This window comes from Brienomyrus brachyistius, chromosome 9 (genome assembly GCF_023856365.1).
Source record: "Brienomyrus brachyistius isolate T26 chromosome 9, BBRACH_0.4, whole genome shotgun sequence".
NCBI lineage: Eukaryota > Metazoa > Chordata > Actinopteri > Osteoglossiformes > Mormyridae > Brienomyrus > Brienomyrus brachyistius.
In genome coordinates, this window is record NC_064541.1 from 17,101,176 (window position 1) to 17,126,052 (window position 24,877).

Here is a 24,877-nt window from a genome sequence, read left to right on the forward strand (position 1 = left end):
ATGGGACTTCAAGCTACATTGATCTTTTTGGAAGCAGAAGATATTCCCTCAATTTCATTTGCATCCTATCTAGTGGCCAGTAGATGTCAGTGTAGTCATGCCAGTAAATCGGTCTGTCACGTTTGAGTGTAGTGCTGAGTATCGTGTTTCCCTATTGTGGTGTGTCTCTAACCCCCCCTCCCGGCCCCCAATGGTGCTTGATGGTTATACTGATGTCTTCCCCTGTCTGTATAGCTGCTGCTACCTCTGGCAGTCTTTGCTATCAGTTGCACCTCATATTTTCCCACGAGAAATGTCTCACTGCATTGAAACTGTGACAAAATTATATTTTTAATTCACATTTTTCTTTCAGTTCAGTCTTTGGCAGCAAAGTGTTGAATATTTTTATGAGGAATATTTTTGCAGTTAATTGACCACTGGCTTTGGATGAACTGACCTGTCAGTGCTGTCACTCTAGCTTCAAAAAATGATTTGGCAACTACAATTGCTGTCTTCCAATCCACCTTCAAAATTCTGAATGATATACTGTCAGTATGTCGGTGTGATCAGGGTTCAGATCAGCAATGACCTGTCATGGACCACGAACACTTCAGCCATTGCCAAAAAAAGGACTTCAGAGGCTCCACTTCCTGCGGAGCCTGAAGAAAGCACAACTTCCACAGCAGCTCCTGGTGAACTTCTACAGGTGCACCACAGAGTCAGTGATCACATACTGCATCACTGCGTGGTACTCTGGCTGCACCTTGGAGAACTTGAGGACCCTGCAGCGCATCATCAGGACAGCCCAGCGGATCACTGGCACCCAGCTTCCATCACTGGAAGAAATCCACTGCACCCAGTGCAGCCGCAGAGCTGGAAAAATATTCAAGGACCCAACCCACCCTGAACACAAACTCTTTACACCTCTGCCACCTCGTAGAGGCTACAGAACCCTGTACGCCTGCAGAACCCGGCTGAGGAACGGCTTTTACTCCACATCCATCACACTTCTGAACTCTCAGCACCGATCTTGAACTTCTGATGTGTGCATTTAGACCACTGAAAGCTCTACCTTTGTGAATTTACTTACAAACTTACCAGCACCTTACTTTGTGTGTGTGTGTGTATATATATGTAGTGTACATAAATAGTGTCTGTACATACTTTATTCTCATATTCTATTTTATGAATCTACGTCATTGTATCTTCATTGTACTTACAATAACAATACAACATCCATCCATCCGTCTATCTATCTGATCTCAACACACAGTACAATAGCAAATAAAAGAGTCACACAGAACTGAATGACAAAAACAGCAAAATGGCAATAGAAGAACAACAAAATGAAGGGAAAAGCATGTACTGTGGGAAGCAAAAACTCAACAATGGCACATTACTGCAATATATGGAATATGTTTTTAAATAATTTTGACAGATTGGTTAATTGTTTTGCATGTGTGATCATTCACACAATGATCACATACATATATAGTTTTTGGTATAAAATTTTTACATTGGGAAATGATCATACATAATCTATTTTGACCAACAAGACTTAGGCAACTGAAAATTGCACCAAATGATGACAATGTTACAAAACCATTTGCATGTATTCATTAAAATATTTGGAAATTTGTGTGAAGCAATGATGTTCTGTTGTGCAAAGGTGACATTATGGTGTGGGGGGAGGGTGCAGGGATTGGGCTGCTGAGGACTGGGGTAAAGTTATTTTCTCTAATGAATCCTCTCTCCGATTGTTTAGGGCATCTGGAAAGAAGATTATCTGGAGAAGAAAAGGTGAGCGCTACCATCAGTCCTGTGTCATGCCAGCAGTAAAGCATCCTGAGACCATTCACGTGTGGGGTTGCTTCTCAGCCAAGGGAGTGGGCTCACTGACAGTTTTGCAAAAGAACACAGTCGTGAATAAAGAATGGTACCTAAACATCTTCCGAGAGCAACTTCTCCCAACCTTCCAAGAAGAGTTTGGTGATGAATGATGCCTTTTCCAGTATGGTGGAGCATCGTGCCATAAGGCAAAAGTGATAACTAAGTGGCTCAGGGAACAAAACATCAACATTTTGGGTCCATGGCCAGGAAACTCCCCAGACGTTAATCCCATCGAGAACTTGTGGTCAATCCTCAAGAGGTGGTTGGACAAACAAAATCTCAGAAGTTCTAACAAACTCCAAGCATTGATTATGCAAGAATAGGCTGCCATAAGTCAGGATTTGGTCCAGAAATTGATTGACAGCATGTCAGGGTGAATTGCAGAGGTCTTGGAGAAAGAATGGCCAACACTGTGAATAGTGACTTAAATTTGATGTACTTATCAATAAAAGCCTTTGAAATGCTTGTAATTATACTTCAGTATCCCATGGAAACATCTGACAAAAAGATCTACAATCACTGGAGCAGAAAACTTTGTGAAATTCACGGCTGTAGCTAATTTCAGTTTTATGATAGGATAATATAGACTTGCCGTAAGATTTCTTCCATGAGCGCGAATCACCGAAAGCGTGTCACGCCAAATGCGTGAGAATTGGCAACCGAGACTGACAGATGATAGATAGAAAAGGTCTCAAGTGAAACTTCCCTTTTCAGACTTTTAAGGGATTTTTCTGACGGAAGTCCTCAGTCTCTGAGCATATCTGCTCATATTAAGAGTCAGCTAGCCATACCTGAGACATGTCTGAAGAGGTCTGTTATTCCAATGTGGTTTTCACCAGACCCTACAATTCCTCGGCTCCAGGTGAGTCCAGTATCGTGTCTCCTACACAAATATCTTCCCCTTCTTTGCTTTGCCTGTCAGGGTCACAAATAGGTAAAACATATACTAACTGGATCCACATTCTTGTCTGAAAATGTTCTACGGTTCTTTAATTATTACATTTAAATAAAACATCATTTAGATTATTCCATCGTTTTGACTGAAGCACAAAAAAAAATTCTCTGCTTGTCATTTTGGACAAAATATCTCCTATGTAATGCAAGTGCAGTTTAAATGTTGAAATTTAGCATTTAAATGAGACAACTGTAAAAAACAGACAGTCCAAACTCATCACAGAATCAGTAGATTTAAATGGCTTTGCTTGCTACTGAAATTCTATAATCATCATAAATTGATACAGAGAATTTTAGCTTTTTTCAGTAGTTTTTACTATTTTGTAATTGTATGAGTTTTTCACTAAACAGTCACCATATTACTGCAATATTCGTATTTGTGATGTAAATCAAACATTTGTCTGCACTGATCTGATTTTTTAAGGGTTTTGCAGGACTTAACTGTCTATGCACTGTATAAAAATATATACAATATGTATATGAATTGCTGTATAAAAAAACTTTCAGTTTTGTATTGCTTCTAAATTTTAGTAAAAAAGAACGAAGAAACAGTTTATGCAGAAGTGAAGAAAGCAGAACTAGCTCCAGTGAAGACACATCCTGAGCCAGACGGTAAGTTACAGTATGAGCTTTGCCAGGGGCAGATTGGCAACAAACAGCAGCCCAGGAATTTGTCCGGGGGGAGGGGGATCGTGATGTCCAGGTGTTTTATTTTCAGTATCAACGCTTTACAGTATTTCATTGTCCTGCTTTATTGCAGATTCCAGGACAACTGGTCAGGAAACTTGGTCCCCTGCTCAGGCTCCAGAGAAACCTGAGCACAGATATCAGCCCCAGCAGTGCGCTGTAGTATTTCTAAGCCTCACCTGTGCTTTTTTACTGGCTGGCATCATCGCTCTCTCTGTCTGCTGTAAGTACTATCAGATTCTGCTCTATGTTAATGGTCTGATTCCTGTGTTTCTGAATTCCTTTGTGTCACATCGAAGCCCATGTTAACTCTGTCATCCAAATATATGGTGTGGAAGGTCTATTTAGCATGGCTGTGTCTTTCTGCAGATTATCTTACTGCAGGGCAACTCAAAAAGGATCGGACTTTGCTGGATGGGATTTTACAGTTCCGTAACTTTCCTGTGGAAAAATATTGTTCAAACGGTGAGTCCTGGCCTTCCAAGTTCTGCTCTATTTCATATGGTGTTTTCCCCCATATATTGGGAAGGTCTGTTATCTTCTGTTTGATTCACACCTCTGGTGACACTCATGCACACACATTACTTTTGCCCAAAGCAAGTGAGGACCAGACAGTGCTGCTGGAGTAACTGGGGTCAGGGGCCTCACTGAGGTGCACAATGGTGAAACCACTGATGGCTGCATGATTTGAACTAGCGACCTTCTGATCACGAGCACGAGTCCTAACCTGCACCCACACACCTCCCATGCAGTAACCTTCACAAACATGGGATTAAGTGAAATGGAACCATTAAATTACCCATAGTGCATTAGTGTATGCCTGTGATAAGCTGGCAGCCTGTTCAGGCTGTTCCCTGTTACATATAAGCTATATGCTGGATATCGGTCATGGAGGACAGATGAATGGACAACCTGAGAGCTAGTATGTATTATTACTCCTGGTTTCTCCTGTACAGAGACAAGATGCTCACACTGCCCAAGTGGCTGGACGTTCAACAATTCAAAGTGTTACTTCGTGCCCCTTGGTCAAACGTGGGAAACGTGGAAAACGTGGAACGACAGTCGTCTTGAATGCATCAAAATGGGGGCTGATCTGCTAACGATACAAAACAAGGAGGAACAGGTACGACAGTCCAGTAAACTAAATCATGTTTCTGTGACAGTACTCTTAAAAGTAATAATTTCAGAACTTATTGCCTATTGTGTAGCTACTCCTAATGATTTAGAGATCAATTGTCATTGTTGACACACCACAACGAAATGTGTCCACTGCATTTAACCCATATGTGACATAGCAGGGGGCAGCTAATTCAGCGCCCAGAGAGCAGTGCTTGGGGGTGGTATCTTGCTCCAGGTACCTCAGCTTTGCCTTGCTGGGCAGGGATTCGAACCTGCAATCTTTCAATTGCACGTGTGCTTCCCTAACCATTAAGCCAGCACTGCCCGCATAGGATGTACATAGGATAAACACTGTCAATCAACAAAGAATATGCCATTTATCTAATGCACCTATGAACGTTCACATTATTGCTACCCATGCAGTTTGATTTAATAGGGAAACTGTTACTAAATCAATTCTCAAAATGTTTCTGAATTACAAACACCACTCCTACTGTTCTTGAATCTGTATCTACTATGCAGCGTGGGCATGAGTAACCTCACTGTCTCCATTTAGATCTTCATCATGAACCTTGCACCCACATACTGTGACAAATGGCACGGTTACTGGATCGGACTGACTGGAAACGCAAAGGATTGGATCTGGATCGACGGCTCTTCACTGACCACAGGGTGAGAGCTGGTACCACGGCAGCGTGAGAGATTGCCCAAATTCAGTTCACCAGTAGCTTCTAAATCTTGCCTTTGATATCTAAAATGATTGAGCAGAGTTCTGTAAACTGAAAGACAAATTCCTGTCACATATCAAATGTTCCTGAGAATCTCAAATTGTAAACACCAAGTATTAAAAGTATTTATAAAGTTTTTGTATTGAATTTAAATTTCAAACTGTTCCTCCTATTCCAGGTTCTGGGCAGATAATGTAAGCCAGACTGAAACTCACGTTTTAACAAACACAGGCCATGAAAACAAAACCCTGAACAGCTGGAGATCAGCAAAACCTAGCATGCTTAACCGGTGGATCTGTGAGAACAGGGCCCTGCTGTTCTGAGGTCCGTTAGTGGCACCTGCTCTCCGCTGGTCTGCTGGATGGAGGCCCCTGATGCTGCTGGGACCAGCTACCTGCAGTTCTGCTTTCAGACGAATGTCTGTTATAGATGTGAAAAAGCAGATAAACGTCACAAAAAAACAAATAAAAGTATCTGAGCATTAATTTATCATCTGTGTGTGCAAACAGTTTTGTGTGTAAATTGTGCACACACACATTTTTAGACATAGGATATATTTATCAATTTCTTCCTGTGCTTAGAAATGTGCGTATATTTATGGACACACCTGACCAATGTGTATGCATGAACCCCTAGTGGCAGAGAAGCGTAAGTGATGCAAACAGCTCTGCAAATCAGATACATTGGTTTACTGCAGCATGTGACACGAATTACTTGATGCAGTCAGTCAAATGCAACCATAACAGTATCTTACTGATTTCTGACAGCCCATCCTCATTCTTCATCTACAATAAGGCTGGAACGAATCCTGTTAGGGATGTTTCACCTCTGATGCCAGCTATTTGACCATCCAGATGTGACACTGATGTGGTACTTGAACACAGATGTGGGCTCCGATCATTTAACATTTTTTTTATGCATTTTCAGATCGAACCACTTCTTCCTCACACATTTTCAGCCGATTCATTCAAGGTTCCACAGAGGTCTTTACAATCATTATTTTCATAAGCTATATTGCCACCAGTGAGACTGATCACTGCAAAGTCTAACCAGTTAAAACAATTGACATTGTTCAATACCAATACTCCTCAATCTTTCGTTGCGCCAGATATTTTACGATGTACATCAATGTTTTGCACTGCTAACCACTGCAATTTGACTTTAAAAAAGCATAGAAATGATCACATGATTTCACAACAGATTTTCTTTAGATATCCATAACTGTGAGGGTACAAAATGACCTTAATCTGCATCTCCTGATGCTTCCTTCCCTGTCACTGTCCCACTTCTTTTGCTTTCTTCTTTTTTTTGATCTTCTTACCGCTGCAGATTCATCCTCAGCCCCCTCCTTCCCCCTGCTTCTGCCCTTTTTCCTGGCACTCTGCTGGTCTGGTATCTCCTCATCTTGCATTTGCTCAGTGACATCACTAGTAATATTCTTTTTCTTCTTCTTAGTCTGACAAATTGAGTCCTCAGCAGGCACTGCTGCTTCAGCAAACTGTTCTTCATCCAGTCCACCTAAACACTGCTCCACCTTCTCCTCCTGACCTGCACCATCATCTCCTAAGACCCCTATGGAGGCATCTTCGTCTTTATAGTCTTTACTTGCATAGAGCGTTACTCCATTCTTAGAGCTGCCGGTGCCTTCGTTACAAACCGTCATTTTCTCCTTATCTAAGCATTTCTTCTTTGCTGGATGGACATGCCCTCTCTCATCGCTTGGTTCCCCAAGAGCTGGAGAATCACACATTTCATTTAAGTGTCTTTTCCTCTTCTTCTTTTTATTGACCACTGTGTTGTTTGCACTCTCTGTCACTGCTTCCTCAAGGCTCTGAACATTTTTTTTGCATAACAAAAACAGCAAAATGGCAATATCATGTACTGTGGGAAAGAAAAACACAACGATACTGTATCACACATATATAGTTTTGGTGTAAAATTATTACCATGGGAAACTACATAATCTATTCTAACCAACAAGACTAAAGCAACTGAACATTGTGCCAGATGATGACAATTGTACAAAACCATTTGCCTGTTGGTACTAAAACACTGACAAAAGTGACATTACAGTGTGGGGATTACACTTGTTGTTTCGTGATTGTTAATTGTCATTTGAGGAAAAAGTGCAATTAATCATAATCCATATGATTTTTGTGAATGACTAAAATTTTGCACATTTCTGCTTGCATCATCAAATGGAATGTACCTAATACCCAAACTCCTGTTGAGCTGCAGCATCTGGAACGTCTCAGTTCCCATATAGTTCCCATGGATGCTGGGGACCTCCATGCTGCAAGTCTCTTCTTGGGGGACGTAGGTGATTCTCTGACTCTCTGATAGGTTTATGATTCCTTGTGTTTTAGTTACTTTGCTCTTCCCATCCTTTCAGTCTCAGGCTCTCTGTGGCAGCTTCTGCTCTGAGGCTCTGTGCCCCTTGGAGTCCAAATGGTAGTGAGAGAGACACCCCTTCAATACTTTAATAATGAGGGGACATCAAACAAAAGACTGGAAGTTTGGGATTAACCAAACTCATCTGTCTGCTCCTCCTCTATTCATCCCTCCCCTCCCCTCTGCTGCTGGGATACTTTGCAGTCAGGGTGCAGCCACTTTTTCGAAGGACTTCACGTTTACATTTATTATTCCTGAAATGCCTCTGATGTATTGATCAATCCACCTGGGGCCTGCAGCATATCCCACACGGCACAGGGCATGAGGATAGGGTACATCCTGGGCGGGATGCCAGTCCATTACAGAGCACATACATGCGGACATTCAGGAACATACAAATACATTGGACAATTTACAGATGCCAGTTAACTGCAATGTCTTTGGACTGCAGGAGGAAATCGGAGTTCATGCAAGAAAGCCGAGTGTCTTGTAGGTAAAATGCAAAGTCCACACAAGCAGAGCAGAGGCTGGATTCAAACCCCCAACCCTGAAAATGAGACAGCAGTGTCACCCACAAAGTGCCTATTTATCTGACACTTCTATTCTTTACTAGAATGACAGTTAAATATTTGGGATAAATATTCCATTATATTTTACAGTAGGATTTTAAGTAAGATGAAAAATTAACCAAAACACTTTACTATCCAAGTATCTAATGGCTTAATTCATTATTTGATTACAGTTTGTGGAAATGCGGTATGCTAGTTTATTTTGTGAAGCTCAAAAAGTTTTTGCATTACATTTTTAAGACTCTTAAATTACAAATTATCTGCCAGTGGTCAAAACCACAGTTCTATTAAATTTTACTTGTACCGTGTATTTTCACAGCATTACACTCTCTCAAAGCACTTCACAGTATCCCTGCCCTAAGCCCCCAGTGAGTAAGACAGAGGTGATAGTGGCAAGGAAAAACTCCCTAGAACGAAGACACCTTGGGAGGGACCAGATCCATCCTCCAGGGGGCGGCAGAGGAAGTCAAATGAGCAAGAAGTCCCAGTTCGCACTGTCCAAATTTTAAGATTTGAGTCTCAAAGCTGGAGGGCAGGCAGGTGCTCGTGCCGCTTCTGATAGTTGCCAGTAGATGTCACTGTAGTGCAATAAACGGGAGATTATCCCAGTCAGCCACGCTATTTGCACCGTCTGGCCCCATGACGATAGAATTTCCAGAAGTTACATTTAAGGATGTAAAATGTGATCATTTGAGTGATAGCAGCATGTATATAATTTGTATTTTTAATGACAGTTTTCAGGACAGACAAAGTTGCCTCCGTCCCAGGTGTAATGGACTATTCTACTTTGAGGCTTTGCACTACCCAGATTTATTTTACCACTGGAGTCCACTGGTTGTTCACTGTCAAGCAAACTGGCACAAAGTAGCCTAATGAGAACAAAACGCCACAGATACAAGACTAACATTACATCTCCCATGTCCATTATTGTCTTGTTTGAGTGGTAGACAACTTGTAAAATGAGGTGGAGAGCACAGAATTAGACGTATACAAAAATTGCAGACTAACCCTAGCAAATGAGGAAATTATTACACTTCTTGAATTTTACCGATCAACCGTCCGCGTGATGCCCCCCTCCACCCATTGGCAAACCCCCCCCCCCTGTAAATCTGCAACAACACATGGGACACATGAATCCAGAGTGACAGCACCGGACACCCAGTTCATCCAAAATCAGTGACACTGATCCCCAACACGCTCTGCACAGCAGACTATAACCCTAACTGGCGGAGTGAACTAGCGATCAGCTTCGGCACGATATGCTAGTGAGTTTTTAGCCTTGACAAAAATATCATGAGTGCGTCTGAATTTTTGACGTTGGCTGGTAGACTGATCCGGAACTTTGGAGACCTGTGACAGAATGCTCTGCAACCAGAAATCCTGTCAGGTTAGCTTAGCTTGCTTACGTTGAAAGTAAAATATGTGAATCAAATAGTAAAAAAATCTTAGAAATCCTGTCAGATTAGTGCGTGTAATGCTAAAAAAAATTCACATGTAATCTTCTCAGAAATCATTTTATATAATATGACATAGTTAGACATTTTATACAACATGTACATCACCCGTCTCTAAGATGCTGCTTCCCCCGACAATGCGTAACGTCCGGCAGCGCGCGTCGTCTTTTTCACATCTGGCGCCCTAGGCACTAGGCGCGCGCGTTCTTTATCAGGGATCAATCGATTAAGTTCATGTGTCAAGTACTGATGGAATACCCGGATGTGCTCTTGTTTGTTGGATTTCATAGAGTACACACTGTAAACAATTATAATTGCATTCAAATTTAGAGATCAGTGTTGATGGACACACAACAGCACACAGTGCACAGCAATAAAATGTGTCTTCTGCACTTAATCCAGATATCCTAAAGGTTATTTCATAGTTCTATAAAAAAATAACCTCAAGGGAATGTCCACAGAATGTTTGTAAAAGGATACAAAAATGTTACCTTAGTAGAACCTTCAGGATTCGTTCCCTAAAGGATCTCCCAAGGTTCCACACAATGTGCCCATTAGAGAACGTTCTTGGAACATTCGTAAAAGGTTACAAAAACGTAACCTTAAGAGAACCTTCCGGAAACGTTGCCTAAAGGTTCTCCCAAGGTTCCACAAAATGTGACCTTTCTAGAACGTTCGTAAAAGGTCACATTTCATGGAACCTTTTTAGAACGTTCTCTAAAGGTTGGAACCTTCAGAGAGCCTTAAGGGAATGTTCCGTGTTTGCTGGGAGCCCACATACATTGTTCGTTTAGGGTCTTTTTAGACAACTGCGTTTTTTTTTACTTTACTTTGATCAACCTACTTTGCCTTGCGGTAACACATCTGCGTCTGGCAGCTACCTGAGGTTAGAAAACATACCAGAAAGCCATTTTCTCACAATGATAAATATAGACTCATCAAAGCTTATGAAAAACCACCGAAAACGAGCCACCGAGATGCAGCGCGAAACTATACAATAAGCGATTTGAGGCAATGTAGGCCTACTGTGAAAACAGGCCGTGAAAATAAAATTGAGTTGAACTGAATATTTATGTACAGTACTGTATAATGCCCCCAGAGAGTGTGACAGTAGCAAGGAAAAACTCGCCAATAGGACGATACCTTGAGAGGAGCCAAATACCGAGGGGGAGCCCACCCTCCCAGGGCAGGCAAGGAGACCCGGAAGCCAGACACCCGCGCACATCCCCCCTGGCAGGAGGCCCACCGCGCACCTATGGCCGATACATAGGGCTCAAGGTCTGATTTGTAAGTGAACTCATTATTTAAAGTGTTTCGCATGTGTCAATGTGGAAAGACAGTTGGCAAAATAGTGTAGGAATGTAGAAACTGGTAGTTATGGTCTTGCTGGAAGAACAGAATTACAAACTGGGCATAAAGCAGCGAGCTGTGTTGTTTACAGATTTGCAAAAAGAGTGTAATGAAATTACAAAGTGAGTGTAAAGGGGAGAATGTGCATCCAGTTTGACACACTTGCTAAATGCATTGGCTACATGTGTTAATGGCTTCAGAGATTGTGCTTCATGAATGACTGATAGTGTTTAAGCATTCAAAGAAAAGTATAAGTTTTAAGAAATGCTTTTATAATATTGAGAATGTTAAGCATGTTTCATGAAATGTGCCAAAGTAACGGAGAAAAACTAATGTCTTTGGCAAATTTTCTTTAGGTAAAACATTTTCACAAACACACTTCCCCCATTGTGACACCATTTGTGACCCATCACCACAAAATGAGTCTTAAGTCGCACTGGTAGAAATACACCCATAAGACTCATTTTGTAGTGATGGGTCACATTTAAGGAAGTTCTATCACACACAGTGCAGAAAAAAGGACCCCTTCAGGCTGACTGGATTTACAATGAATCAAACAAGCTAACAACTGAAAAACAAAACCAAACGGTAAACAGGTAGACAGACAGACAGATAGACAGGCAGAAAAGGCAGATAGATAGACAGATAGATAGATAGATAGATAGATAGATAGATAGATAGATAGATAGATAGATTGATTGATTGATTGATTGATTGATTGATTGATTGGTTTGAAGTGAAAGTTCCCTTTTCAGATTTTTATGACGGCGATCTCCGGTCCAAACAGTCTGTCAGCATATCTGCTCCTGTGAGACTGTCAGCGATACCTGAGACATGTCTGATGAGCCTGTCTATGGCAATGTGTCCTGGGCTGCCGGTGAGTCCAGTATCGTCTCTCCTTCATAAAAAATGCCTCCTTTGCTTTGCCTGTCAGGACCACAAACAGGTCAAACACATCTCAGCTGGTTCCACATTCCTGTCTGAACACTGAATTGAAGACATTATTCCTACTTTTTGACTAAAGCGTGAAAAAATTTAATCTCTGCTTGTCACTTTGGACAAATGCTATATAAAGTTAACGCATTGTAAATATAAATCAGCCATGGGGTAGAGCGCGTATCGCCCGGCACTTTCTCGGGACTCACGTGTTGGTCTCCTGCCAGGACTGAAACGGGCTCCCCGGTCCGTGTCTGAAGGTGGGTGATGATGGCACGTCCGAGTGTGAATAGCTTTGCAGCTGCGTGTGCATGTTAATCATTAGAAGGGCTACTTACAATGCTTATGATATTTCATAATTTGTATCACTTTTAACAAAAAAATTCTGAACGCACCAAAGCCTGCCTGTTGATTCCTTCAAGAGCCCTATATCCCTCTCTCGTACTAAAACACACATGTACAGTGTTTTACTTTCAGTACAAACGCTTTACAGTATTTCATTGCCGTGTTTTATTGCAGATTACAGAACAAATAGTCAGGAAACTTGGTCCCCTGCTCAGGCTCCAGAGAAACCTGAGCACAGATATCAGCCCCAGCAGTGCGCTGTAGTATTTCTAAGCCTCACCTGTGCTTTTTTACTGGCTGGCATCATCGCTCTCTCTGTCTGCTGTAAGTACTATCAGATTCTGCTCTATGATAATGGTCTGATTCCTGCATTTCTGAATTCCTTTGTGTCACATCGAAGCCCATGTTAACTCTCTCATCCCAATACATGGTGTGGAAGGTCTATTACGCATAGCTGTGTCTAGGGCTGCACGATTTGGGGAAAATATCTAATTGGGATTTTTCTGACAGATATTGCGATTACGATTTGATTTGCTATTTGCTGAATTTTTTATGTCAAGCTTCAGTTCAATATTCAGTGTGTAGTAATTTAAAAACATATGATGGAGCAGGAGATACCATCAATATTAACTGGTCTATATTCTAATGCAAGGATGAGAATTTAAAGATGTGGTGTGTTAAGTTAAATAAAGTAATAATGAAAACACTTGCAGCAAAAAGAAAAATAGCGATCTTGCAGGTAACACTGATTACCCCCTAATAGCACTTGAATCGCATTTTCCTACGCCAATGAACAAGCGAGAACTACTTCGGTGTATGCAGTCCTTTTGTTTGCGCTAATGTGTTATTAGTGTTAATAACAGCACCTAGCAACACTCAAAAGGACGTAATTACTGTTCACAACGGAATGGCTGTTCTGTCCGTAAAGCTGTAAATTTTTAAACGTAGTATACATTTTATAAAATGTTGAATAAATAGAAGTCGTTTATTGGTGATTTCATGTTGGTCGAAGTTTCTGCTTTTTAACAGTTATTTTCTATACAAATCAATACAGGTGAAACAAAAAAAAATGTACGTGTTCAGGGTTGCAAACTCTTTCAGAAATCTTACGGCAAATCTATATTCCATTCTGAACTTAAAATTAGCTGCATCAAAAACGTTACGTCAGTTTGCGAACCCTACAGACTATTTAAAGGGTAATAAAACTTACATACATGTAAATGTATGTGCAGAACAGAGATTCTCACTCCATGCAGCTGACTAAAGTTGCCAACCCTGCATTTTATTTGAAATTAGAAGTAAAATGCAATTTTCGACTGAAGCTGCTTATCATTCCTTTGCTTTGTTACTCGGACAAATACAAAAACTAATGAATAAACATTATATGCATCTCTTTGTGTATCTTTTCTAAATAAGACCGCGTACCCATACCCAACTGTAACTGTAAAGCGATCTATTCTTTTAGCATTTATATTAAAACAAGGTTTTTATTTTATTACTGTTGTGTGATTAAGATTAATCTTTGGAAGTACTTAAATTGATAAGCACAAAAACATATGACATTCTGCTCCCGACTGTCATGAGCTGCGCGTCCAGTCCTCGTGTGTGCCACGCCCCATGATCATCCACTTGTGCTTCCCTGATTGTGCCCAGCCGTTTCTTGTTATTTCGGCTTGTTTTCTGTATTTAGTCCATGTCTAAGTCCGTCTGAGTCAAATCCGTCATTGATGTTTGTCGCTGTTTGCCCAGTGTCTACCCCGGTTCCTTTAATGAACCCTCATATTCCTGCATTCCCCTTACCTACCTCGTCCTTTCCCGCTTTCTGCCTGCTCGCCTGACCCAGGGGGTCACACCGAAATTACGTCTCACTCTGTCACAATTTGATGTTGCCGTTCATACAGTCTATTCTTTTGTTCGCCCCTGGTGGTTGGCTGACTTTTGGTTGAGAAAGTACTTAATTTAATATGCAGCAGAGCCCGCTATTCAAATGTTAATATCGCCGACGATCATCTTAATTTAATTGTGACAGCCAAAATCGTGATTAAAATTCGATTAATTGTGCAGCCCTAGCTGTGTCCCTCTGCAGATTATCTTTCCCAGAATACTGCAGGGCAGCTCAAAAAGGAAAATGGTGCCCTTATGGAAGCCAATCAGCAGCTCCAAGGGCTTGAAAGTAACCTCACTGCTCTGAAGGAGTCACTGGAGAGTGAGAACACACAGCTGCGAAAGGATCAGACTTTGTTGGGTGAGATTTTACAGTTCCATAATTTTCCTGCAAAACAATATTGTTCAATAGGTGAGTCCTGGCCTTCCAAGTTCTGCTTTATTTCATGTGATGTTTTCCCCCATATATTGGGAAGGTCTCTTCACGCCTCTGGGTTCACTGGAGGATGGATGGCTGCATGATTTGAACTAGCGACCTTCTGATCATGAGCACGAGTCCTAACCTGCACCCACACACCTCCCATGCAGTAACCTTCACAAACATGGGATTAAGTGAAATGGAACCACTAAATTACCCATAGTGCATTAGTGTACGCCTGTGATAAGCTGGCAGCCTGTTCAGGCTGTTCCCTGTTACATATAAGCTATATGCTGGATATCGGTCATGGAGGACAGATGAATGGACAACCTGAGAGCTAGTATGTATTATTACTTCTGGTTTCTCCTGTACAGAGAGAAGATGCTCACGCTGCCCAAGTGGCTGGACGTTCTACAATTCAAAGTGTTACTTCGTGCCCCTTGATCAAACGTGGAAAACGTGGAACGACAGTCGTCTTGAATGCATCAAAATGGGGGCTGATCTGCTAACGATACAAAACAAGGAGGAACAGGTACGACAGTCCAGTGAACTAAATCAGGTTTCTGTGACGGTACTCTTAAATGTAGTAATTTCATAACTTATTGCCTATTCTGTAGCTACCCGCAAAGATGTACATAGGATAACCACTATCAGTCAGCATATGCCTTTTATCTAATGCACCTGTGAACATTCACATTTCTGCTACCCATGTATCTATACTCTGATGTCACAGGGAAATAGTTACTAAGTCAGTTCCCAAAACCTGGGAGTTCTTGAATTATTTAAGCACTGCTCCTATTGTTCTTGCAAGCAGGTTTGCTGATTCCGTATCTACTATGCAGTGCGGGAATAATTAACTTCAGTGTCTCCATTTAGATGTTCATCATGTATCTTGCACCCAAATACTATGACAAGTGGCACGGTTACTGGATTGGATTGACTAGACAAGCACAGCATTGGGTTTGGGTCAATGGCTCTTCACTGACCACAGGGTGAGAGCTAATACCACAGCAGTGTGTGAGATTACCTTTGACATTTAACATGATTGAGCACAGTATTGTAAACTCAAAGATGACTTCTCCAGGGCTATTGTAGCAAATATGGATGGACAGTTGTGTACCTGTATTTCAATCCATGTGTGCGTAAATGTGTACAGAAATCTGTAAATGCTTATGCAGAATCCGGTTGCATAATCAGACTTGTAAACCTGTAAATGAATCTCTAAATGTGTAAAGAGATTTGCAAGTGTACTGAGACTTGTATGTGTGTAGACAAATCTGTAAATGTGTGCATAGGTATTAATGGCTAAGAAGTCTGTTTTGCTCCAATCACTGTAAATACAGACATATCAGTTAGAACTCAGGCGCATTTACGCAAACGTGGATTGAAATACATTTACCCAACTGTCCATCCACATTTGCAAGTGATTTTGCACCAATAATAGCCCCATAGACTTCAAAGTTTTTAAAAATTCCTCGCATATACCAAATGTTTCTGAGAAACTCATTGTAAACATCCAGGGACATTTATACAGTTTTTGTATTGAATTTAAATCTGAAACTGTTCCTCCTCTTCCAGGTTCTGGGCAGATGCTGGAAGACAGAATGGAACCCACATCTTAACAAACATAGAGAGTAAAACCCTGAACAGCTGGAGACAAGCTTGGCCTGAGATGCGTAACCGGTGGATCTGTGAGAACAAGGCCCTGCCGTTCTGAGGTCCGTTAGTGGCACCTGCTCTCCGCTGGTCTGCTGGACGGAGGCCCCTGATGCTGCTGGGACCAGCTACCTGCAGTTCTGCCTTCAGACAAATGTCTGTTATAGATGTGAAAAAGCAGATAAACGTCACAAAAAAACAAATAAAAGTTCAGGAAGGAGCAGTGCCTGGGGTTTCATTTATCAACCATGCATACGAACAACTTTGTGCGTAAACTGGGCAAATGCACATTTTTACATATAGGATGGTATTTATCAATTTCTTCCTGTATTTCGAAATGTGTGTTAATTTATGGACACCCCTGTCCAATGTGCATGCACAAACACCTAGTGGTGGATAAGTGTAACGGAAGCAAATCGATCAGCACATACGACATTCAGTACTTGATGCGGCCAGTTAAACACAACCATAAAAGGACCTGATTCCGGACAGCCCGTCCTCATTCCTGGGTGATGGAGCTGCACTGTCAGTGTCACCATCTGGATCTCCATCCTGCGCTGCCCCATCCCTGCCACAGGCTCCTCACATTTCAGACTCTACAAGCAGATTCCTTACAGATCTCTGGCCTCATTCGTTTTTTTGATGGTCATTTCCACATCAAACCACTTGTTCCTCACCTCTGCCAGCATTTCAGTTACAGATCGTACAGCATTAACTGTCACCTGTCCCCATGCTAGGTCCCTCTCTTATGTCGACAGGCCACTGGCAAAGTCGCCGAACAATATCTATTTGTTTTATTTTAATTCTGTCCAGCAGAATGTCCATCTCATTCTTAAAGTTCTGTTTCCCCGATTCAGAGTTTTTATTTATTCATTATTCCGTAACAGCAAAATACAATCACAGAATAACAGCACAAGCATCTAGTACAAGATATTTTACACATAGGAATAAGCATATAGGGGTAAATGCCTCTTTGTGGTCTCCATTTTTGCACATTCTCCAGTCTATGCAGCTAAGCTGAGGTGCGGTTTGATGCATGTTGCACGCAAGTTATATGCCCATATATGGTTCATTAAGGGCCTCGATTTAAATTAGTCTTGCAGTGCACACATAATCCTTCAACTGTACAGCTTTATACACAATTGAGAAATGCAAATTTGTCTGTTCATACCACTGATCCAAATGCACACGTATAGGACTAATTCTATGCACACTTTGATAAAGACCCCTTGGACCCACATCCTATAACTGATGTGCAACACTGTGGGACATTTTTCATCATTATTTTAGAAGTAACCAAAATTTAATATGATTGAAGAATATACTGGTCAGTTTCATAAGAGCTGCAGATTAGTAGGACACATTTTCAGCCGATTCATCCAAGGTTCCACAGCGGTCTGACAAGGTCTCAGGCCTGCTTGGTCTTCAGCAGAGGAATTTCACAGAACGGGACCATACTGATGCTGTCAGGTGATTTAACATTCAGCTGCTTTAAAATGAAGCTACGCTTCACAAAAATTCTATAAACTGTATTTAAATAAAGGACAGTGTAACTATTTTTTAATTTTAGAATTGTTATGGACATAAGCTATGTTGCCAGCAGTGAGATCGATCACTGAAAAATCTAACCTATTAAAAAATCTGACATGGTTCAAGCATCAATATTCTTGCTGCTTTCCTTGCACCAGACATTTTACAAAGTACAGCAGAATAGGCAAAGACCGCAGTTGTAGAAAAAGTAGGCCAATACTAACAGCAAGGTTAAGCCCAACCAAACCTCAGTAAACAGTAGCTCAACCAGTCAGTTACTCGAAACTTCCTCTAATCTCTGCACTACCTGCTCTGCACTGCCTGCTCTGCACTGCCTGCCCTGCACTGCCAGCCACTGGGACTTGACATTAAGAAAAAAAACACCATACAAACAATATATATGACAACAGATTTTCTTTAGATATCCATAACTGTGAGGGTACAAAATGACCTTAATCTGCATCTCCTGATGCTTCCTTCCCTGTCACTGTCCCACTTCTTTTGCTTTCTTCTTTTTTTTGATCTTCTTACCACTGCAGTTTCATCCTCAGCCCCCTCCTCCCCCCTGCTTCTGCCCTTTTTCCTGGCACTCTGCTGGTCTGGTATCTCCTCATCTTGCATTTGCTCAGTGACATCACTAGTAATAGTGATGTCACTGAGTGGTGGCAGAGTGCCAGGAAACAGGCCACAGGCAGGGGGAGGCACCCTCAGGAAATGCAGATGAAAGTCATTTGTATTTCTCGATTGTGTATAAAGCTGTACAATTGAAAGATTATGTGTGCACTGCAAGAATAATTTAAATAGAGGCCCTTAATGAACCATATATGCACATATAACTTGCGTGCAACATGCATCAAACCGCACCTCAGCTTAGCTGCATAGACTGGAGAATGTGCAGAAATGGAGACCACAAAGAGGCATTTACCCCTATATGCTTATTCCTATGTGTAAAATATCTTGTACTATATGCTTGTGCTGTTATTCTGTGATTGTATTTTGCTGTTACAGAATAATGAATAAATAAAAACTCCGAATCGGGGAAACAGAACTTTAAGAATGAGATGGACATTCTGCTAAAACAAGTACATATTGTTGGGCAACTTTGCCAGTGGCCTGTCGAAGTAAGAGAGGGACCTAGCATGGGGACAGGTGACAGTTAATGCTGTACGATCAGTAACTGAAATGCTGGCAGAGGTGAGGAACAAGTGGTTTGATGTGGAAATGACCATCAAAAAAACAAATGAGGCCACAGATCTGTAAGGAATCAGCCTGTGGCAGGGATGGGGCAGCGCAGGATGGAGATCCAGATGGTGACACTGACAGTGCAGCTCCATCACCCACGAATGAGGACGGGCTGTCCGGAATCAGGTCCTTTTATGGTTGTGTTTAACTGGCCGCATCAAGTACTGAATGTCGTATGTGCTGATTGGTTTGCTTCAGTTACAATTATCCACCACTAGGGGTTTCTGCATGCACATTGGACAGGGGTGTCCATAAATTTACACACATTTCGAAATACAGGAAGAAATTGATAAATACCATCCTATATGTAAAAATGTGCATTTGCCCAGTTTACGCACAAAGTTGTTCGTATGCATGGTTGATAAATGAAAGCCCAGGCACTGCTCCTTCCTGAACTTTTATTTGTTTTTTTTTGTGACGTTTATCTGCTTTTTCACATCTATGACAGACATTTGTCTGAAGGCAGAACTGTTACACAGGTAGCTGGTCCCAGCAGCATCAGGGGCCTCCATCCAGCAGACCAGCGGAGAGCAGGTGCCACTAACGGACCTCAGAACAGCAGGGCCCTGTTCTCACAGATCCACTGGTTAAGCATGTTAGGTGGTGTTGATCTCCAGCTGTTCGGAGTTTTGGTTTCATGGCCAGTGTTTGTTAAAACGTGAGTTTTAGTCTGGCTTACATTATCTGCCCAGAACCTGGAACAGGAGGAATAGTTTGAAATTTAAATTCAATACAAAACTTTATAAATACTTTTAATACTTGGTGTTTACAATTTGAGATTCTCAGTAACATTTGATATGTGACAGGAATTTGTCTTTGAGTTTACAGAACTCTGCTCAATCATTTTAGATATCAAAGGCAAGATTTAGAAGCTACTGATGAACTGAATTGGGGCAATCTCTCACGCTGCCGTGGTACCAGCTCTCACCCTGTGGTCAGTGAAGAGCCATCGATCCAGACCCAATCCTTTGCATTTCCAGTCAGTCCGATCCAGTAACCATGCCATTCGTCAAAGTATGTAGGTGCAAGGTTCATGATGAACATCTAAATGGAGACAGTGAGGTTACTCATGCCCACGCTGCATAATAGATACAGACTCAAGAACAGTAGGAGTGGTGTTTAAGTAATTCAAAAACTCCCAAATTTTGAGAATTGATTTAGTAACTGTTACCCTATTAAATCAAAGTGCATGGGCAGCAATAATGTGAATGTTCATAGGTGCATTAGATGAAAGGCATATTCTGTGCTGATTGACAGTAGTTTTCATAAATGCATCTTTGTGGGTAGCAATACAACAGTCAATAAGTTATTACATTTAAGAGTACTGTCACAGAAATATGATTTAGTTCACTGGACTGTCATACCTGTTCTTCCTTGTTTTGTATCGTTAGCAGATCAGCCCCCATTTTGATACATTCAAGACGACTGTCGTTCCACGTTTTCCACGTTTGATCAAGGGGCACGAAGTAACACTTTGAATTGTTGAACGTCCAGCCACTTGGGCAGTGTGAGCATCTTGTCTCTGTACAGGAGAATCCAGGAGTAATAATACATACTAGCTCTCAGGTTGTCCATTCATCTGTCCTCCATGACCGATATCCAGCATATAGCTTATATGTAACAGGGAACAGCCTGAACAGGCTGCCAGCTTATCACAGGCGTACACTAATGCACTATGGGTAATTTAGTGGTTCCATTTCACTTAATCCCATGTTTGTGAAGGTTTCTGCATGGGAGGTGTGTGGGTGCAGGTTAGGACTCGTGCTCGTGATCAGAAGGTCGCTAGTTCAAATCATGCAGCCATCAGTGGTTTCACCATTGTGCACCTCAGTGAGGCCCCTGACCCCAGTTACTCCAGCAGCACTGTCTGGTCCTCACTTGCTTTGGGCAAAAGTAATGTGTGTGCATGAGTGTCACCAGAGGTGTGAATCGAACAGAAGATAACAGACCTTCCCAATATATGGGGGAAAACAACATATGAAATACAGCAGAACTTGGAAGGTCAGTATTCACCGTTTGAACAATATTTTTCCACAGGAAAGTTACGGAACTGTAAAATCTCACTCATCAAAGTCCGATCCTTTCGCAGCTGTGTGTTCTCACTCTCCAGTGACTCCTTCAGAGCAGTGAGGTTCTTTTTAAGCTCTTGTAGCTGCTGATTGGCTTCCATAAGGGCACCATTTTCCTTTCTGAGTTGCCCTGCAGTAAGATAATCCGCAGACAGACACAGTCATGCTGAATAGACCTTCCACACCATGTATTGGGGTGAGAGAGTTAACATGGGCTTCGATGTGACACAAAGGAATTCAGAAACACAGGAATCAGACCATTAACATAGAGCAGAATCTGATAGTACTTACAGCAGACAGAGAGAGCGATGATGCCAGCCAGTAAAAAAGCACAGGTGAGGCTTAGAAATACTACAGCGCACTGCTGGGGCTGATATCTGTGCTCAGGTTTCTCTGGAGCCTGAGCAGGGGACCAAGTTTCCTGACCAGTTGTCCGGGAATCTGCAATAAAGCAGGACAATGAAATACTGTAAAGCGTTTATACTGAAAATAAAACACCTGGACATCTAGATCCCCCTCCCCCCGGACAAATTCCTGGGCTGCTGTTTGTTGCCAATCTGCCCCTGGCAAAGCTCGTAACTTACCGTCTGGCTCAGGATGTGTCTCTACTGGAGCTAGTTCTGCTTTCTTCGCTTCTGCATAAACGGTTTCTTCGTTCTTTTTGACTAAAATTTAGAAGCAATACAATAGCGTTTGTACTGATAATAAAACACTGTACATATGTGTTTTAGCACGAGAGAGGGATATAGGGCTCTCGAAGGAACAAACAGGCAGGCTTTAGTGCATTCAGAAATATTTTGTTAAAAGTGATACAAATTATGAAATATCATTAGCATTGTAAGTAGCCCTTCAATGATTAACATGCACACGCAGCTGCAAAGCTATTCACACTCGGACGTGCCATCATCACCCACCTTCAGACACGGACCGGGGAGCCCCTTTCAGTCCTGGCAGGAGACCAACACGTGAGTCCCAAGAAAGTGCCGGGCGATACACGCTCTACCCCATGGCTGATTTAAATTTAAACATTTATAATGCATTAACTTTATATAGCATTTGTCCAAAGTGACAAGCAGAGATTAATTTTTTTCACGCTTCAGTCAAAAAGTAGGAATGATGTCCTCATTTCAGTTTAATAAGAAAAAACATTTGACATTTTCAGACATGAATGTGGAACCAGCTGAGATGTGTTTGACCTGTTTGTGGTCCTGACAGGCAAAGGAAAGGAGACATTTTTTATGAAGGAGAGACGATACTGGACTCACCGGCAACCGAAGCCATATCACAATAAACAGACTCATCAGACATGTCTCAGGTATCGCTGACTCACAGGAGCAGATATACCGACAGACTGTCTGGACCAGAGATCGCTGACATAAAAATCTGAAAAGGGAACTTTCACTTCATACCTTCTTTCTTTCTTTCTTTTTTTCTTTCTTTCTTTCTTTCTTTCTTTCTTCCTTCCTTTCTTTCTATCTATAGTTTTTCTCCATTACTTTGGCACATTTCATGAAACATGCTTAAAATTCTCAATATTATAAGAGTATTTCTTAAAACTTGTACTTTTCTTTGAATGCTTAAACACTATCAGTCATTCATGAAGCACAATCTCTGAAGCCATTAACACATGTAGCCAATGCATTTAGCAAGTGTGTCAAACCGGATGCACATTCTCCCCTTTACACTCACTTTGTAATTTCATTACACTCTTTTTGCAAATCTGTAAACAACACAACTCACTGCTTTATGCCCAGTTTGTAATTCTGTTCTTCCAGCAAGACCATAACTACCAGTTTCTACATTCCTACACTATTTTGCCAACTGTCTTTCCACATTGACACATGCGAAACACTTTAAATAATGAGTTCACTTACAAATCAGACCTTGAGCCCTATGTATCGGCCATAGGTGCACGGTGGGCCTCCTGCCAGGGGGGATGTGCGCGGGTGTCTGGCTTCCGGGCCTCCTTGGTTCTGAACCCAGCTTGCACTGGGGGTGGGGGTTGTGGGCTGGGTCGGTGGCTTCCTGTCTGATGGCCTCTGGTGGGGCTCTTCATGTAGGGGGCTGTTGTCTCGGTGCTTCCTCGCATGCACCTTGGCCGGTTGGGCACGTGCTGGTCTCTTGGACGTGTGGCCCCTCGTTCTGGGGACAGCTGGGGGGCCTCTTGGCTTTATCCCCGGCGGCTTTGTTCATGTGGTCGGGGTGGGGGGTGTCACTGCTGCCCCCCACATTAACTACTAGCACATCCAAGGACAAATCGTTACACTCGCACACACGCATAAATACATACATAGATATAGGTACACAACCACACCTACCTCTACGCCACACACACACACACACACATAACCAATAGTGCACACATACAGAGGTAGAGGCACACACACACACACACATCTTTGTTTTAATGATAATACTGTAAGTTGTTGTTAATTTGTATTAGGTTAGGGTTGATGTTGGAATTATTATTATGAATATTATAGTTATTATTATTATTTTCATTTTATTTTCTTTCCTTGTTTTGTGCGGCAGTCTCTGTGGTCCCTTTTTCTGCATTTCTACCCCCCTTGCTTCTCCCACCCCCCTCATTTCCTGTCTCCTCTAACCTCTGCTTGTTGACTTCATTATATAAATATACAAAAAACTTGCAATGATAATTAAAATAAAGCAGTCCTCTGTGGGGGGGGGGGTGGCATTACTGTGGGAACCAAAAACATCGATGCTGTATCATTGCAATCCATAGAATATAATTTTAAATCGTTACATTATAATTTTAAATCGTTCTGAAAGCTTGATAAAAGGTTTTGCATTTGGTGGCTAAAATGATGATTTCATACATTTATAGTTTTGGCTGTGAAATTACCACAAAGGGAAACTACATACAGTATTCAATTTTGATCAACAAGACTAAAGCAACTGAAAATTATGCCAAATGATGACAATTGTACAAAACTATTTGCAAATACGAGGTATGTACTAAAGCATTCGGAAATTTGCGTGAAGCAATGAGAAGTGACATCATGGTGTGGGGATTACACTTCATGTTCTGCAAATATGCACAGCCAACAGGGCAAAGAGTACGCTGAGAGGACGGACACTGTGAACCCCTACTTCCCCAATTCTCATTCTGCTCTGTTTAGTGTCTTAGACACTGAATGCTTGGAACAACTTGTTGTGCTATACTTATACTGTAAGCAATAAAATTTCATTTCATTAAGGCCTTTGTATACCTTGTTGTACACAAATATATGGTTGACTCTTCCCTATCTCCTCTGCAGAATAACGAATTTCAGCTAAGTTTGCCTGTTGTTTTATTCGACATGATCAAAGAATTGCCACAACAGTATGTACTTTTGATACACGCTGGATGTTTCCACAGGAGTAGAATCAGAAAACGGGACTATAATATTTGCATTTACCAGATGTCGTGCCCTGCACATCCACCTGACCCTCCTGTCTCCTCCCTAGTAAACCACACCTGTTACTCGTATGTCTTACCTCTCGCTCCTACCCTCATGTTAATCACTCCCAGCTGCCTCTCCTTAGCTACCTCCTTAGTCTTGTACATACATGCTTCACAGTCCTGTGTTCCCCAGTCCAGTCATTGATGTCAAACCCTCTTGTTGCCTGTACCCTTGAATGTTTATGAACCCCTTGAGCAATTAAGATTTTTTTT

At 41.7% G+C, this 24,877-nt stretch overlaps 4 protein-coding genes across 8 annotated transcripts in view; 2 read left to right on the forward strand and 2 right to left on the reverse strand.

Moving 5' to 3' along the window:
• Positions 1-2,572: 2,572 nt before the first annotated feature.
• Positions 2,573-16,580, forward strand: LOC125748481 (C-type lectin domain family 9 member A-like). 3 transcript variants are annotated; one of them, XM_049024677.1, is made up of 8 exons: positions 2,573-2,731; positions 3,355-3,435; positions 3,584-3,733; positions 3,880-3,975; positions 4,467-4,633; positions 5,186-5,301; positions 5,536-5,681; positions 16,423-16,580. In XM_049024677.1, exons 1-7 carry the CDS (start codon positions 2,668-2,670, stop codon positions 5,678-5,680), a joined length of 819 nt encoding a protein of 272 aa, XP_048880634.1. In that variant the 5' UTR covers positions 2,573-2,667; the 3' UTR covers position 5,681; positions 16,423-16,580. The 3 variants fall into 3 exon arrangements, with proteins under 3 accessions (XP_048880634.1, XP_048880635.1, XP_048880633.1); XM_049024678.1 differs by lacking the exons at positions 5,186-5,301; positions 5,536-5,681 and adding an exon at positions 15,581-15,696 and having other exon boundaries at positions 16,283-16,580; XM_049024676.1 differs by lacking the exon at positions 16,423-16,580 and having other exon boundaries at positions 5,536-5,847.
• gpatch4 (G patch domain containing 4) overlaps positions 6,156-24,877 on the reverse strand; it is a 74,573-nt gene continuing 55,851 nt past the window's right edge. Inside the window, exon 11 of the mRNA XM_049024666.1 lies at positions 6,156-6,598. The gene's annotated coding sequence lies outside the window, so the exon portion shown is untranslated. The remainder of the gene's footprint in view (positions 6,599-24,877) is intronic.
• Positions 10,822-24,877, forward strand: part of LOC125748480 (C-type lectin domain family 12 member B-like) — a 42,293-nt gene continuing 28,237 nt past the window's right edge. The window contains exons 1-6 of the mRNA XM_049024675.1: positions 10,822-11,058; positions 11,909-11,998; positions 12,285-12,317; positions 12,577-12,726; positions 14,489-14,698; positions 15,079-15,236. Of these exons, the coding sequence (XP_048880632.1) occupies positions 11,956-11,998; positions 12,285-12,317; positions 12,577-12,726; positions 14,489-14,698; positions 15,079-15,236 (594 nt within the window). The 5' untranslated portion in view covers positions 10,822-11,058; positions 11,909-11,955. The remainder of the gene's footprint in view (positions 11,059-11,908; positions 11,999-12,284; positions 12,318-12,576; positions 12,727-14,488; positions 14,699-15,078; positions 15,237-24,877) is intronic.
• Positions 19,517-23,504, reverse strand: LOC125748479 (C-type lectin domain family 9 member A-like). 3 transcript variants are annotated; one of them, XM_049024673.1, is made up of 9 exons: positions 23,076-23,504; positions 22,467-22,556; positions 22,116-22,148; positions 21,786-21,866; positions 21,493-21,642; positions 21,146-21,331; positions 20,497-20,654; positions 20,061-20,176; positions 19,517-19,827 (listed from the first exon to the last, which is right to left on the reverse strand). In XM_049024673.1, exons 2-9 carry the CDS (start codon positions 22,507-22,509, stop codon positions 19,683-19,685), a joined length of 912 nt encoding a protein of 303 aa, XP_048880630.1. In that variant the 5' UTR covers positions 22,510-22,556; positions 23,076-23,504; the 3' UTR covers positions 19,517-19,682. The 3 variants fall into 3 exon arrangements, with proteins under 3 accessions (XP_048880630.1, XP_048880628.1, XP_048880631.1); XM_049024671.1 differs by having other exon boundaries at positions 22,467-22,584; positions 23,076-23,503; XM_049024674.1 differs by having other exon boundaries at positions 21,197-21,331; positions 22,467-23,503.